The sequence below is a fragment of the Mus caroli genome, chromosome 5 (assembly GCF_900094665.2).
Source record: "Mus caroli chromosome 5, CAROLI_EIJ_v1.1, whole genome shotgun sequence".
NCBI classification, from domain to species: domain Eukaryota; kingdom Metazoa; phylum Chordata; class Mammalia; order Rodentia; family Muridae; genus Mus; species Mus caroli.
In genome coordinates, this window is record NC_034574.1 from 130,154,100 (window position 1) to 130,166,668 (window position 12,569).

At 50.3% G+C, this 12,569-nt stretch overlaps 1 protein-coding gene across 1 annotated transcript in view; it reads left to right on the forward strand.

Annotated features, from left to right (window-relative positions):
* The first annotated feature begins 2,177 nt into the window (after window positions 1-2,177).
* Window positions 2,178-12,569, forward strand: part of Ephb4 (EPH receptor B4) — a 23,142-nt gene continuing 12,750 nt past the window's right edge. The window contains exons 1-6 of the mRNA XM_021162668.2: window positions 2,178-2,729; window positions 4,723-4,793; window positions 4,914-5,201; window positions 8,224-8,620; window positions 11,025-11,180; window positions 11,786-12,118. Coding sequence (XP_021018327.1) covers window positions 2,678-2,729; window positions 4,723-4,793; window positions 4,914-5,201; window positions 8,224-8,620; window positions 11,025-11,180; window positions 11,786-12,118 — 1,297 coding nt within the window. The 5' untranslated portion in view covers window positions 2,178-2,677. The remainder of the gene's footprint in view (window positions 2,730-4,722; window positions 4,794-4,913; window positions 5,202-8,223; window positions 8,621-11,024; window positions 11,181-11,785; window positions 12,119-12,569) is intronic.

Here is a 12,569-nt window from a genome sequence, read left to right on the forward strand (position 1 = left end):
AAGAAGAAGAAGAAGAAGAAGAAGAAGAAAAACAAAAAGGTTTGTGATTTGGTTGGGTCTTTGGGACAAACACTGATTCTGGGCTAATGTGAGTTCTCACCTGCAGCAGAAGGCTGAGCAACTCAGTGCTGGCAGCAGGAGTTTCTGGTGGTCCGGAGTGGAAGGAATGACCTCACACACACAGGATAAATGGACGGTGCTTCCTGACCCAGGGAGTAAAGATCTCCGGCGTCACTTGCATGGAAAAGGGAAATCACGGGATTTTCACCAGCTCTCTCTCTCTCTCTCTCTCTCTCTCTCTGTGTGTGTGTGTGTGTGTGTGTGTGTGTGTGTAAGACTTGCAATGTAGTCCAGTCTGGTTCCACTTTCCTTCCAAGTTGTGGGAGTATGACCACATTGGATCTGTGTAGGAATGGGATGGAACTCAGGGCTTTCTGGGTGCTAGGGAAGCTGTTTACCAAATTCTCTACTGATAGCAGTAGAGAGGCCAGCCCAGGAGTCATTCTTACTGATACACTGTCTTCCTTCAGGTTTCCGAATAATCTGATGGGCTCTTTCATCTTTACAGCCGGGTCTCATCAGCTGAACCCTCCTCCACGCCTGCCTCTGTCATCCACGATGCTTGTCTTTCCTCTATTGAGGCGCTAATGCATACTAATGAATTGCTTATCCCACTAAATGTGAAATTTTTTAAGCAATCAAAGGCTTGAAGTGGGCTGCTGATGGTGGCGCCTAGGGTGAGAACAAGCCACGACTCAGAAAATCAGGGGGACCCGGATGCAGAATGATAGCTGCAAAAAAGGGGGTGTCTGTGGATAAGAGAAGGGGAGCCTGAGTCTGCGTGGGGAAGGAGGAGGGGACTCCCAGATCTAGCCGGTCAGCCTGGCTCCAGCCAAGCCGGCTGTTTCCTGCCCTGGCTGACCCCCCACCCCGGAGCGGGACCCAGGCAGGGCAGTGAGGAAGGGCAGGGGGTGGGGAGCACTACTTGCGCCAGGAAGATAAGTGTACGGGGACAAGAGGTCATCACGGGTCTCCCGCGCCCGCTGGGGTGTGTGCGCGCGCTTAGGGTATTTGGCAGACTCCCAGGTGCCCCAGACTCCTACCTCAGAGTTTCCAGACCCTGTACTAATTACCTTAAATTAAAGTCTCCTTACCGCAGCCCTTAAAGGACCGACTTCGGGAACAGCACCTCTCTCATCCAACCATCCTGTGCCCCACACTCACAGTGCCCTGATGTAGATAGGAGGCCGTCTTTCCTGGACCCTCCCCTCAAACTGATGGATGAGAGGGGGTGCTAGCAAATGAGAGGAAGGGCCCTCCCAGCTATCCCGAGGGCCCCCAGGAGCCAGACAGGAAACAGCCTCAGGAAAGAGCCACAACGTTCCCTACCCCCGCCCTGGAGGTCAAGGCTGCAGGCGGTGGGGAAGTGTCCCCCTCCTTTAAAAAAAAATGAAATGAGGTGTTACGGAGATCCCTCACCCTTTCTGACACACCTGCCTTTTATTTACATTTTCTATACTTCTTTGGGTTTCAAACCACTTTCTCCAGCGTCGGGCTGCGCGCACAGTGGATCTCCAGGACTTAACGTGCACGCACTGATTGTGTGAGTGCTCTCTCCGGAGATAGACAAGCTGGGATTATTGCTTGAGGAAGGGAGGTCCGTTGGGAAGCTCTCCATACCCAAGAGCAAAGTTTTAACCTTCTCCTCCCAAATGCAATCCCCTGCTCCAACTAAGTGGCAGGGGGCGCATCCAGATGTGGAATCTCAGGTCCCGCTGCAAGGTCAAAGCAGGCTTTGTGTGGGGGGCATGCACATTTACGCACACATCTGTGAGGCCTGGTAGGTTCAGGCCAGTCCTGAGGATTCCTGGGCTACTGCCCCAACATGCACAATCAGGGGTAGTAGGCATGGGACACCCAGCACCCCTGGACAGTCCCTAAGTTGCACACATGCCGCCCCTCCCCCTCTTGCAAACTTTCTCCTAACTTCCCGACAGGCTCAGTTCGGGCGCCCCCCCTCTCATGAATTATTCAGCAGCATAGGAGCCAATCAGCTCCCCTGTCCACCCCCCTCCCAGAGAAACCCGGGCTCCAGGGTGTTGGGAGATGGGGCGGGGGGAAACTCTGACATGGGACTGTCTCCGCCTCCCATGCGCCCCTCCCTCCTAGGCCAGGCGCCGCCCGACTCAGTCTCGACTCGGCCCAGCCCTGGCCCAGCCTGTTTCCCTCCCTCCTGCTCGGTTCCCACTTTGGTTTCCACCTTCCTTGACCACGACCGGCGCACTCACCCAGGCAGCGCGACATCCACCAACCACTCCAGGGAGCAAGGGAGACCGCGAGCAATCGGCCCACCCCAGCCAGCCAGGGCGGGACCCCCGAAGCCCCGAAGGGACTCCTAACTCTCAGCCACGTCCCGATCTCCGCCCGCCCAGCGACGGCCACTGCCAGGACGTCCCCCCTCAAGGCTGGCCTCCCCGCGCGCGCGCGCTGCGGCGGGGACGTGGGGGCCGCACCTGAGCGCGGGTGCCTGGCGCGCCCGCATGGGCCATCGTTGAGAGGCCCTCGACGGAAAGTCCCAGCAGCAGAGTCGGTGTGCACCCGCCCAGGGGAGGGTCAGACCTGGGGGGGCCAGGGCCCCCCAAACTCGGATCGCATTCAGCCAAAGTGAGGCGGCGCCATGGAGCTCCGAGCGCTGCTGTGCTGGGCTTCCCTCGCCACTGCTTTAGAAGGTGAGTTTTCTTGGGGGTGCCCCCTGTTCTTGGGGTCCCCAAAGTTGTGCCTCAGAGTGCAAAAGATGGTCTCTCCCTATCCCAACTCTGGTACCCCTTAAACACTTCGGACCAATAGCACTAGAACGGGAGGGGGCGGGGAGGAGGCGGCCTGGCGGGGAGTGGGGTTTTTCTTTTGTTTGGGAAAGAGATGGAGTCGAGAGCTCAGACCCGGGACCTTCCCTTACCCAGCCTTCTAAATTCTGAGTCCTGATGCCAAAGGCCCGTGACAACCTTCCTTTTCCTGTCCACCCTAATGTTCAAAACTATCCCCCAAAGTTTTTATCCTCGCTCCACCTCTGGCTAAACTCCAGGGGAAAGTTCCTGAAGGGGCACTTGCAGGCGAGGCAGACCCCAACTAGGCCGTAAAGCGACCCCCACCTCCGGTTCCCTAGCATTCATTCACACCTGGACTCCACACCCCAGTCAGGATGGCCCCATCTGCAGCCCCACTCTCCAACTCCCAAATGGCTGGCCAGGCTACTGACCTCGTGTAGACTTTTTTCTTGTTTTTCTCAAGGCTGTACCCCAACCTTTTACATGCCATTTAGACCTCAACTTTTCCCAAGGCTGAGGCTTTCTTCCAGCCATGCAAGCCCGCAGAAACTGCCTAACACCGGCCTGTGTCGTCCTAATTCACCCCAGCTGGCCGCCTCCTAGCCCTCCTCAGATTTCTGTTTTTTTTTTTTTTTTCCTTCTGTATTCCTCTCCAAATGCCTCTTCAGATCTGTGAGCCCCTAACTCCACAGTCCCTCTTGGGGCTGCACAGGACTCATAACCACCCCCTTCCCTGCCTCCCTAATCTCTTTTCAATGAATTTGGCTCCCCCACAACCTCCCTTGCTGCTTAGAATCAAAGGAGAATCTGGGGAGTGGGCCTTGAGAGTGGGGGAGATCTCTCCCTGAAGCGATGGAATCAAAGGAGCTCCCTCTAGGCTGGGCAGTGCTATTCTGGGCTGATCAAAGTGTGGGAATGGGGTGAGGACAGACTTTGGGCTCCTGGAGAGGAGGAAGTCAAATGGGCAGAGCACCCATGAAGGGAGGGAAAAACCATGCCAACAGGAAATGCCCCCTTTCACCCGCGTTACCTGAATGATTCTCAAGCCCCTGCCTACACCTGTGCCAACTGCGTTTATTTTACTGTTATTTTGCCCTGCAAAAAAGCAGGGTTCTTGTTTCCTTATTTTAACTGGTGACAAACTAAAGCTTTAGAAATGTTAATTAGTTTATCCAAGGCCTCAGGCCCTAAAGGAGGTGTAAACTGGGAGATGTGGTGGGGGGAGGGGACGACGACCTGGAAATGGAGCCCTGGAGGGATGGAGGTGAGAGGTGGGTCTGGGAACTGGTGGACTGAACTGAGCTGGAGGCCAACTGGTGTGATGTAGGTGCAGGGAAAGTGAGTCTGGGCTCAGCTCTGCAGGCTGAAGAGCAGCCTGTTGCACAGACAGTGTGTAAATTGGAGACAGGAAAACGCTATCCAGGCTGGAACAATGGAGGGTGGGGACGTCGGCCTCTATCCACCCCCTTCCCAGAACCGTGGGCATCCTGTCCCCAACGTGTTCTGCTGTCTCCTGCCACCCATTAGAAGGACCCGTAGGCTTTGCCTCTGGCTGCTCAGGTTCCTGCCTGCCCCCTACACCCAGAGACAGCACCGGGAACTTTGAGGTGATGCCTCCCTCATCCACCCTAACTCCAGGCACTCCTCTCTCTCAAAGCCAAAGGGGAGGGCGGGACTTGGTCCCAGGTGTTCCACTGGCTCCTCTGGATGAAGCTCAGGTCTGCAGGGTTGGTGGCTAGTGTCTTTATCTCCTTCGTCCAAGAGAATAAACTTTGCTACCTCCTGGAATTAGAAAGACAACTCACTCGCCCTCATTCCCGTTCGTTCCCAGCAAGCTGTTGGCCGTTCCTCTCACACATACCTCCCCAATGGGGCTGACTTTGTCTCTCTGTCTTAGAGACCCTGCTGAACACAAAACTGGAAACGGCGGATCTGAAATGGGTGACTTACCCCCAGGCAGAGGGCCAGGTAAGAGCTGGAGGGGAACTGAAGCGGGAGGTTGCACAGAAACACTCCGAGATACTTGTTTCCTGTAGCCAAGCTGACCCTAGCTAGAGGTCCTGACTGACAGCTTTCGTCTCTGCACAGTGGGAGGAGCTAAGCGGCCTGGATGAGGAACAGCACAGCGTCCGCACCTATGAGGTGTGCGACATGAAGCGTCCAGGGGGCCAGGCGCACTGGCTGCGCACTGGCTGGGTCCCAAGGCGAGGTGCCGTCCACGTGTATGCCACGATACGCTTCACCATGATGGAATGCCTGTCCCTGCCGAGGGCCAGTCGCTCCTGCAAGGAGACATTCACTGTCTTCTATTATGAGAGCGAAGCTGATACGGCCACGGCCCACACACCCGCCTGGATGGAGAACCCCTACATCAAGGTACTAACAGCCTGGGGGATTGATGCTGCTACAAGCAGTTAAGTCTAGGGAGGGAAGAGGTGGAGGTGTGTGTGTGTGGATAAAAGGGAAGAACAAGTACTGCCTCTCCTGTGTGGGGAGGTCCATCTTCAAGCTGCTTTCACAACATCTCTGCAGACCTATCTGCTGACCTGCTTGCTCACTGCTGGGCCCTTCTGTACTCTTTGCATCTCTGTCAATATCGGGTCCTCTCACATCCCCACCTGGTTCCTCTACACAAAGCTCTCACCTGTCTTTTTATTTGTTTGCTTTCTTGAGACAGGGTCTTGTGTAGCCCAGGCTAACCTCAAACTCACTACACAGCTAAGGCTGGCCTTGAACTCCTGATCCTCTTGTTTCTGCCTCCCGAGTGCTGGGCTTATAAGAGGGTGCCATTGTAATTCTGGCTGTCTTTTTAATTTATTTCTTTGTTGCATTTTGAGACAAAGTCTACCTATGTAACCCTGGCTGTCCTGAAACTCACTCTGTAGATCAGGCTGGCTTTGAACTTAGAGAGATTCACTAGCCTCTAACTCTCAAGCACTGGGATTAAAGGTGTGCACTATCATGTCTTTCTTATTTATGTTATGTGTATGAGTGTTTTGTTCCAGTGTATATTTGTGTAGCATAGTCATCCTGGAATTGGAATTACTGGTAGTTGTAAGAACTGCCACATAAGTTTCTGGGAATCGAACCCATGTCCTCTGTAACATCAAGTGCTCTTAACTACTGAGCCATCACTCCAGCCCTGTCTTTTAGATTCCAGTTTCCAGCACCAGCCACACCTTGCCTCCCTATTTTTGAGCTACTGCTGTGCTGCCCAGACCAGCTTTGAAACTACTGGACTCAAAGTTATCCTTGAGTTCGGCTCCTCCGCTTTGTTAACCCAGAAAAGGCTAACCAAAGCCCAGGCTAGCCTGAAACACCTGATCCTCTTGCCTCCACCTGTGTGTGTGTGTGTGTGTGTGTGTGTGTGTGTGTGTGTTGTGTGAGGTCAGTCAGAGACAGCTAGCAGAAGTTGGTTCTTTTCTCTCACTTGGGTTCCAGGGATAGAACTGAGATCCTTAGGCTCAATGGCAAGCGCCCTTTACCTCCCCAGCCATCTTACCAGCCCTATTTTTTTTTTTTTTGTTGCAGTTGTTTTTTTTTTTTTTTTAATTTTTATTAGGCTTATTAATTATTTTATATGTGTGGATGTTTTGTCTGCATGCATTTTATGTGTGCTCCATGTGCAGGCTTGGTGCCGGAGGACGACAGAAGAGGGTGTTGGCTTGCCTGGAGCTGGAGTTAAAGACGGTTGTGAGCCACATTGTGGGTGCTGGTGTGGGTCCTCTGTAAGAGGAACACGTGCTCTTGACTGCTGAGCTCTGTCTCCAACCTTCGTGGTTTTTCTTTCTCCTTCTTTCTTTCATTCCTTATTTCCTTCCTTTCTTCCTTTCTTCCGATAGTCTCTCTACTATACAGATCGAGCTAGCCTTGACCTCAGGGATCTGTGTGCATGCCTCTTGAATGCTGGGGTCACAGGCATGTGCCACAATGCCCGGGTTTTATTTCTGGTTTTGTTCATATGTACATCTTAAAACTTATTTGTTTTTATTTTCTGTGTCTGAATGTTTGCCTGCATGTGTGTGTCTGTGTGCCATGTGCATGCCTGGCACCCACAGAGGCCAGAAGAGGACATCAGAGCTCTTGGAATTGGAGTTACAGTTGTGAACTACCATGTGGGTGCTGGGAATTGAACCCTGGGCCTCTTGCAAGAGCAGCAATTGCCTTAAACTGCTGAGCCATCTCTCTAGGCCATGTTTGGTGTTTGAGACAAGATCTCACATATAGCTCAGGCTGACTTCAAATTTTCTTATGGAGCCAAGGGTGACCATAAACTCTTGCTCCTCCTGCCCCCACATCCCCAGTGCTGGGATTACAGGCCTGTATTAGAGATGGAGCCCAGAGCCTCCTGCATGAGCTAACTTATCTATGTCCCTGTTCCTAAAAGGTGAATTGTATTTTTACAAATCTTCACCCAGAACTAGTTATTGATTTCCCATGGCATGTCAGCATCTGGGGTGAGAATCTTAGTCTCCAGAGTGGGTAGCTACCCTCACCTTGGCTCCTGCCCTACATGGCCATCTGTCTGATTCTCCATCCTTTCTCCTTGGCTCTGAGGTCATGGCGCAGGTATCTATGAATATTCCTAGAACAAATGACTCCTTGGGAAACCAAGGCAGGACAAAGTTGGACGAAGTGCAGCTCAGCAAGCATTAGAGGACGGCAGGGAAGAGCAGATCGAGCCGGGCGGGCGAGTCCCTCAATTGTGAGTGCTGGCTTAGCCGTCACCAAGTCCCGGGCTGGACTGGACGGAGCAAGCATGGCCGTGCCTGCCTGTCGTTCCAGCACTTGAGAGGTGGAGGCAAGAGGATCTCTCCAAGTTCAAGGCTAGCCTGGCCTATAGAGTGTGTTCCAGGACAGCCAAGACTACAGAGAGAAACCCTGTCTTGGAAAAACCTTGGCTACATGCAAGTTTGAGACCAGCTTGGACTACAGGAGACCTTAGATTTATGTGTGTGTGTTTAAATATATGTATATACACACACACACATACATCTGCATATATTACATATGAATATATTATATTTGTGTGTATGTATATGTGTATATGTGTAACTATATACATACATGTATATATATATGTATGTGAAATACACACATATGAATATATATTGTATGTGAAATACACACATATGAATATATATTGTATGTGTATACATAATGTGTATATATACACATATGTAAGTGTATGTATATTTTATATATTCTATATATACATTTTCTTTCTATATTCTCTACACACACACCCCATACACACATATACAAACACGTATCATGGAAAGTAGATAGAAGGTTCTCCACAGAAGCTAAAATGGATGGAGGTATCTGTGAAGAAGGTAGTCCAACAGAGATCCCAGAGGACCTGGGACAGTGGTGGTGAACCCGGGTTCTTCTGCAGGTGGACACGGTGGCCGCAGAACATCTGACGCGGAAGCGCCCTGGAGCTGAAGCAACAGGGAAGGTTAACATCAAGACGCTGCGCCTGGGTCCTCTCAGCAAAGCCGGCTTCTACCTGGCTTTCCAGGACCAAGGAGCCTGCATGGCTCTGCTCTCTCTGCATCTCTTTTACAAGAAGTGCTCCTGGCTGATCACGAACTTGACCTACTTCCCGGAGACGGTGCCTCGGGAGCTCGTGGTGCCGGTGGCAGGTAGCTGCGTGGCCAACGCGGTCCCTACCGCCAACCCCAGCCCCAGCCTCTACTGCCGGGAAGATGGTCAGTGGGCTGAGCAGCAGGTCACCGGCTGCAGCTGCGCGCCAGGGTACGAGGCTGCGGAAAGCAACAAAGTATGCAGAGGTGAGAGCGCGAGTACCCGGGAAAGGTGGGGCCAGCTTTTCCTCCTGCTCTCATCCCTTTAGGATTTGGGGCTTCTTTCCTCTCGGATTTTATTCTTAGTATAGTAGAAAGTAGTATTCATAATTCTGTTAATTCCTTTGATTGGCTGATTGGTAGTAGATCCCAGCCACGAGACTCATGGGCTCCTCTGTCCAGCCTTTAAGCTTCCCTACGTTAAGTGATTGTCACTGAACAGCTCGGATACCTTGTTGGATGGTAGAAAAGGACTTTATGATCGATCTCCATTATATGTTATTTGTTCTGAATTCCCTCCCATTTGCTGATATGACTTTGCTTCTCTGTCCCTGGAATTCAGCTTGCTTTTTCTTTCCTTTTCCTTTTCCTTTTCTTGGTTGTCAGCACTGAGGATTTGAGCCAAACTCTGTACGAGCTGAGTTATATCCTCAGCCCTTGAGTTGTTTCTTTTAGCCGGCTGGTTTGGTTTGGGTTTTGTTGTTCTATATTCATTATTATCTTTTAAATGCAGGTGCCAGCGATTCAAACTCAGGTCTTCAGATTTGTATTTTCATTTGTTTGTTTTGTTTAGAGATTTGCTTATTTTGTGTGTGCTTGCTAGGGGCCGTGGCCTGTGCTGTTGAGGCCCCCTTGTGGTCAGAGGTCAGAGGTCAGCTTGCAGGCACCAATCAAGTCATTAGACTTGGTGGTGAGCACTTTGGCCCCTTGAACCAGCTTGCTGTCCTGTAAACGACTCCATTTCCACAAATGTCCACCTAAAATTAGCCAGTCATTACTTTTGGAATGTTGGCAACCTCGGTGCCTTTGGATTGGGATCTGAGGGTTTACATACCATCCTAAACACAGGACTTCACAAAGCACACTCTGGGTGCCGCATCAAGCTAAAACATCATCTTTGCTCATGACTTCGGTGTTCTGGAGGTCCTAAGGCCATCCGCAGCATCTCCTGGTATTTTGTTTGTGGTTTTTGTTTTTGTACTGGGATTAGGTTTTGATTTATAGCGCAGGCTGCTCTCCAGCTCATGAACTGTCCCACCTTAGCCTCCTGAGTGTGTTGCTGTGACTGGCTTGTCTCTTCTTTGGGTTTTTGTTGTTATTGGCTTCTTTCTTCCTGCCTTCCTTTCTTCCTTTCTTTCTTTCTTTAAATGAGATTATTTATCTTATGTATGTAAGTACACAGTCTCTGTCCTCAGACACGCCAGGAGAAGGTATCTGATCCCATTACAGATGGCTGTGAGCCACCATGTGGTTGCTGGGAATTGAACTCAGGACCTCTGGAAGAATAGTCAGTCAGTGCTCTTAACTGCTGAGCCATCTCTCCAGCCCAGCTTGTTTCTGTTTTTATAATTTTAAAATATTCATATTTCAAATTAGTTGTATATGTGAGGTTATGTGTACATAAGGCATTGTATCTCCCCAGGGGCTGGAATTACAGGTGCTGCTGTGAGCCACCCAGTATAGGTGCTGGGAACTGAACTCTGATCCGCTCACGAGCAGTGTGTGCTCTTAACCTCCAAGCCATCTCTCCAGCCCTTAGTTTTGTTTCTGAGAAATGGAGTCTCACTATACAGCTCAGGTTGTCCTTGAACTTGCCTCTGGCTTCCAAGTGCTGTCTGTTATTACAGGATGGAAAAAAATGCCTAATTTCTACCATTCATGCGTGCTTTCTTAAGGCTTCATGCATCACGTTAGCTATCTTGCATATTTTTTTTTAGTAGTTCTATATTTTTGGCAGTGTGCGTTCACAATTATTCTGATGGCTGGGAACGTGGTAGAGGGCTTGCTGGTGTGCACAGAGCCCTGAACTCCGTCCTCTCCACCTTGCAAACTGGATGTGGTGCTGCACACCTGTAACCTCGACCTTTCAGAGGTGGAGAGAGAAAAATCAGTTCAAGGTTATCCCTAGCTATATATGGAGTTTGAGGTCAGGACATATAGGATGCTGTCTATAAGTCAATTAATTAGTAAACAATCATGAGAGGGTTTCACCAGACTGCCATAGTTAGGGTTAGGCAGAGTGAGGGATGCCCCCCACCCCCTTTTCCTCTAACTGGCCAGTCTCTCATTTATTCCTAAGCTCTGTCTGCATGCAGGTTTTGTTTTTGTTTTGAAGTTGGAAGATTCCTTTTAAAGTTTTTTTTTTTTTTTTAAACTTTATGTGTGTGTGTGTATGTGTGTGTGTTGCCTGCATGTGTGTGTATATATGCCCATGTGCTGTGTTTGTGCCTGAGGTCATAAGGGGGCACTGGATACCCTGGAATGATGCTTGTAAGGCCCCCTGTGGGTCCTGGGAACTGAACCCAGGTCCTCTGGAAGAGCAGCCAGTGCTCGTAACCTCTCTGGTCTTCAGTTTTGTTTTCTTGATAGACATCTTTGTTCTCTCCCTCAGCCTGTGGCCAGGGAACCTTCAAGCCCCAAATAGGAGAAGAGTCTTGCCTGCCGTGCCCAGCCAACAGCCACTCGAATAACATTGGGTCTTCTGTCTGCCTGTGTCGAATTGGGTATTACCGGGCCCGCTCAGACCCCCGGAGTTCACCTTGCACTAGTAAGTTTCCAGGAGTGAAAAACATCTGATGTCCCATGTGTGATTCATGGGGGAGAGAGTGTGTGGACTCCCCATATGGTCCCTGATACAGTTTTCTGTTGCTGTCATAAAATACCATGATAAGGAACCATTAAGAGAGGAAGGAATTTATTTTAGCTTAACTCCAGGTTGTAGTCCATTGGCATGGGGAAGTCGAGGCAGGAACAGCCAGTCATATCACATCCAGAGTCAAGAACAGAGAGAAATGAATGAACCCATATTTGCTCGACTGCTTGCTTGCTTGTGCTCAGCTTGATTTCTCTGTTCTCGCATAACTCAGGACCCACTTCATAGGGAATGGTGCCACCCACAGTAGGCTGAGTCCTCCTGTATCACTTAACTTAATCCAGAAAATCCTGTACTTACACGTCCATAGGCCAACATAACATAGTCTCATCAAGACTTTTTCCAAGTGATTTTAGGTTGTATCAAGTTGCTGAAGATAGCCCATCACAGCCCACATGCTTCCCAGCTTTGGCCTCACCTCTAATACTTGAGATTAGTGTGACCTTCTGTCCTTTAGGGTAGTCCCTTCCTACCCTCTACCTGATTCTCTTTTCCCACAGCCCCACCCTCTGCTCCAAGAAGCGTGGTTCACCATCTGAACGGTTCCTCCCTGCGCCTGGAATGGAGTGCTCCCCTTGAGTCCGGGGGCCGAGAGGACCTCACTTATGCTGTACGCTGCCGAGAGTGCCGTCCTGGGGGTTCCTGCTTGCCCTGTGGGGGCGACATGACCTTCGACCCCGGTCCTCGAGACCTGGTTGAACCCTGGGTGTCAATCCGAGGGCTGCGTCCTGATGTCACCTATACCTTTGAGGTTGCTGCTTTGAATGGTGTGTCTACCTTAGCCACTGGACCACCTCCTTTTGAGCCTGTCAATGTCACCACTGACCGTGAGGGTAAGACAAGGGGACATAAAATAATGATTTTTAAAAGTAATAGAGGGGATAATGTGACCAAAGAATATTATGTGTTCATATGGGAATGTCATAATAGAGCCTTCTGTGAAGGTACTATGCTTTGGTAAATTTTAAAAGAAGGAGAAAAGGAAAGAAAGAAAAAAGCAACATTTATAGTCATAATCTCAGTATTTGGGAGTCAGAGACAGAAAGATCAGAAGTTCAAGGCCAGCCTGAGACTCTGCCTCTCTAAGAGAAAGCAGGTCTTAGTTACCGACTCTGCCTCCTGCGCTCTGGGATTACGAGTGACTGAGATGTCTGTGCAGCATCTACCTGGGTGCTGGGCTTCCAAATTCTTTTTTTTTTTTTTTTTTTTTTTTTTGGTTTTTCGAGACAAGGTTTCTCTGTGCAGTCCTGGCTGATCCTGGAACTCACTCTGTAGACCAGGCTG